The sequence below is a fragment of the Brassica oleracea genome, chromosome C9, assembly GCF_000695525.1.
Source record: "Brassica oleracea var. oleracea cultivar TO1000 chromosome C9, BOL, whole genome shotgun sequence".
Classification (NCBI taxonomy): Eukaryota; Viridiplantae; Streptophyta; class Magnoliopsida; order Brassicales; family Brassicaceae; genus Brassica; species Brassica oleracea.
The window spans coordinates 42152139-42155451 of NC_027756.1; the positions used below are offsets into that span (position 1 = coordinate 42152139).

At 33.2% G+C, this 3313-nt stretch overlaps 1 protein-coding gene across 1 annotated transcript; it reads left to right on the forward strand.

Annotated features, from left to right (window-relative positions):
* Nucleotides 1-1644: 1644 nt before the first annotated feature.
* On the forward strand, nucleotides 1645-2739 carry LOC106316036. The gene is made up of 4 exons (XM_013753898.1): nucleotides 1645-1893; nucleotides 1984-2026; nucleotides 2163-2287; nucleotides 2389-2739. Exons 1-4 carry the CDS (start codon nucleotides 1765-1767, stop codon nucleotides 2488-2490), a joined length of 399 nt encoding a protein of 132 aa, XP_013609352.1. The 5' UTR covers nucleotides 1645-1764; the 3' UTR covers nucleotides 2491-2739.
* The last annotated feature ends 574 nt before the right edge of the window (nucleotides 2740-3313 follow it).

Below are 3313 nucleotides of genomic sequence, written 5' to 3' on the forward strand. Positions count from 1 at the left end.
CAGACTACTTACGGGTAAGTCTTCTACACGAACAGATCTGGAAAAAAATTTCAATTTCATACCTTAAACTAGTGAGATGACTTCCTAAGCACACAGAGTCTTCTCCAACCACTCAGAATCTCAAACGAAAGTAACCCACCAAGAATAGTATGCTTGAATGGCTCTATCAACCATAAAAAAATTTTGAATTAAAAACTTGAGTTTTTTGGATGAATATGAAGGCAAAGTGAAAGAGATTTTGTTTTTAGTTCATAACAAGTGAGAAAGATAAAGTGTAAATCGATTTTAGGTGCATTAAGAGCTTCAAATTGGTTATTCATGGTGGTTGGGGTATTGATGGCAATGACAATCTTGTAATTACTTGAAGATGATGAGGGTGAGAGAGTAAAAATGTCATTTTCGGAAAAAAAAAATTTGATGGCATTTTTCGTAAATTATATGAACTTATGGGGTGAATAGGGCAAAAGAAAAATCCAAGAAAAACATGGATTAGTTTTAGATTTGACTTTGAGTTTTGAGTCACCCCATTTATTTATATGTTATGATCGCGAGAACATCATTTTTATGATTTGTTTCCAAGAATTATCATACTTTGGTAAAAATTTCAAACTACTAGTACAAAACAATTTATGAAATGTAATACCAAGCTATGACAATAAATAGTTGCAATATTAATTAAGCAATACAATAACTTTCTCGACAATGATAGACTTTCTAGTTATTATTTCATTCAAAGTCTTTTTGGGTTTGATCTACCAAGGACGATAACTAAAACTTAATATGCATGAAACTAAAACAAATTTACATTAATAAACTACTTTTATTGTTAAAACGCTTCGAGATAAACTATTTCAATATGTAATTTTTTTTTTGAACTGGATATTTGTCATTTTTTCTCTAAAGAGTTATTGATTAATATTTGTGAGCCTTCAGCATAAAGAAAAAGAAAACGAATACTTCATCGAGTGGAGAATTTTTGTGGACCTCATCTCCCCGTTCTTGATCATATGTTATTTTCTTAACTAACTAAAGATATTAAGTTGTATATTTAACCAGTATTAATAATACTGTTTTGGGCATATTACCTTTTTAAATTATATTTTAAAACATAAAGGGTAACTATTTCATATCTAAGAAACGGATCAGATGAAGATGCGTGGGATTTGAAGAAGATCAAGTTCTTCTTCTGTTCTCTTTTCCACTTTGGCCCTATGTGATCAAGAAGGGTCGGCTACTTATCCTCTTTAAGATATTGTTTTGGTTATTACAAGGGGAATATTGAACATTGAAGTCTTTTAAGAATCTCACTGTTTGTGTCTCTATCCGGAAGAGATAAGAATCCAAATGTGTCCATAGACTTACAACAAAACAAATAAATCGTTACAAGTTGAAAATAAGCAGTAACCAATAAGAATGGCAAAGAAGGAAAGATAGCGAAGCTTCTAAATTTCTCTAACAAGGAAAATAAAATTGAAATCATTTATAAGCAATAGTCTTTTCAGCATCAAGAAGAGAGAACCTTACCCATAATAAGCTTCTTTTTCTTGACGGATGGTGACCATGACAATGATCATGATGGCTCCACTATCTCCATAACCTATCCCTTGTAGCATTATGTTATATATAGCCCCATTGAGATCTTCTTGTAAATACACAAACCTAAGAGAGATGTACTCTTCTTGACTCTAGTTCTCTTACATAAGAAGAATCACAAAGAGAATCTCTTTTCAAAGTGATTAGATTATTAAGCTTTGACAGTTATTAATGGAAGGTAAAGGACGAGTTGGATCATCAACTTCTTCTTTAACCACAGAACTCTTCGGCTCCAAAGATCTTTCCCCGCCATCTTCTTCCTCCGGAATGTTTTCCTCCATTTTCCCTCATCCTTCTAAGGTCATATTACCTTCCTTTTCTTCAAACTTTGTTTCTTGAGTGATCAGAATGATTATTGAAACTTAATCTTCGGTTTCTTGATTTTCTCAGGGTGTTGCAAGGGATGGTCCAAGCTCCAAACATGGCTCACAAGGTCAGTGAATAATAACTTTCTTCTTCGTTTTTGCTCACGTTTTCGTCTAAAAACAACATCCTTCTTCGTCTTAATTTGCTCACTTTTTTCGTCTAAAGTTGGCTATGTTTTTCTAATAATATGTTTTCTTACGCAGCTCAACGTAGAGAATCTTCAACTGCACAAGAAGACAGAGTTGAGCCATGTCATCTAAGCTCTTCTCTTTACTACGGTGGTCAAGACGTATACTCTCGATCCACCACCAACCAAACTTACCCTACAGTGAGTCTTCATAATTTTACCTAAACTTTGCTAATCGCTTTCAGTAAAATAAATAAATTAATAAACAGAGGACTTGACTGATCAGAGAAACAATTTTTCAGGTAAGAAACGAGCGGCCAAGAAGCGGAGAAGACGATGCTAATGGACAGAACTCACAAGATGTTTCAAGAGGAAACTGGTGGCAAGGTTCTCTTTATTACTAAAGAACCAGTTCCTTTAGTTTCCTTGTAAATGTCTCCAGAAACCCATAAAGCTCAAGCCACGTACTAATTATCTACCGAACCAATACTTTGTATAAATAAGTTATGGACAAAAGGGATAATTTATTAGGGATTCGAAGATTAAAAAAATATCTAGCAAAATTGTATTGAATAGTACTTCTTGTAATCAACTGTATGTCTGTATTAGTGTTAACTCTACTTATTCTATCTCATGTTCAACATATTTTAGCATTTTGCCAAACGCAAACGCGTGACTAAACTATACATCTTTACGTAGAATCCAAAGCCTTAAACATTACCCAAAATGTTTTTAGCCGTTACTCCACAAGACCAAAGCATGTTCGACTAATCTTTATTTTCCAAAAAAAAAATCCGTTGCCGAGATCGAACCTGGGTCACCCGCGTGACAGCAGGAATACTTTACCACTATACTGCCACGACACTTTTCTGTTTTGCAGTATTACAAATTAAATATAAATTTAAATAACTGCCACTTCACAGACAATGTCTCAAGTATATACGTACAGTTGTATAGATGTACAATTTATGTTTTCTACGGCGATGCCTGCAAAAAGTTCTAATAAAAAAGGTATTCATTATTTCAGCTATAAGAAATATGTCAGCGTAGAAGCTTGATTATCCCGTACTCAAAGTCTAATTTATATGGTTAATGGTTGTTAGATAAAGGCTTTACCATTAAGGGATATTAGACCTACTATCTTGTAACAAAAATAATTATTAGCGAGTAAAACGTTGCAGAATCGGAAAAGAAATTAATATATGTTCTCATATAAAATGTGAATTC

Excerpts from the sequence above, each read along its gene's own strand:
- LOC106316036 (XM_013753898.1), top strand. The coding sequence starts at position 1,765 with ATGGAAGGTAAAGGACGAGTTGGATCATCAACTTCTTCTTTAACCACA. Across the intron at positions 1,894-1,983 it reads TTTTCCCTCATCCTTCTAAG|GGTGTTGCAAGGGATGGTCC; the intron begins GTCATATTACCT and ends TGATTTTCTCAG. Across the intron at positions 2,027-2,162 it reads CTCCAAACATGGCTCACAAG|CTCAACGTAGAGAATCTTCA; the intron begins GTCAGTGAATAA and ends TTTCTTACGCAG.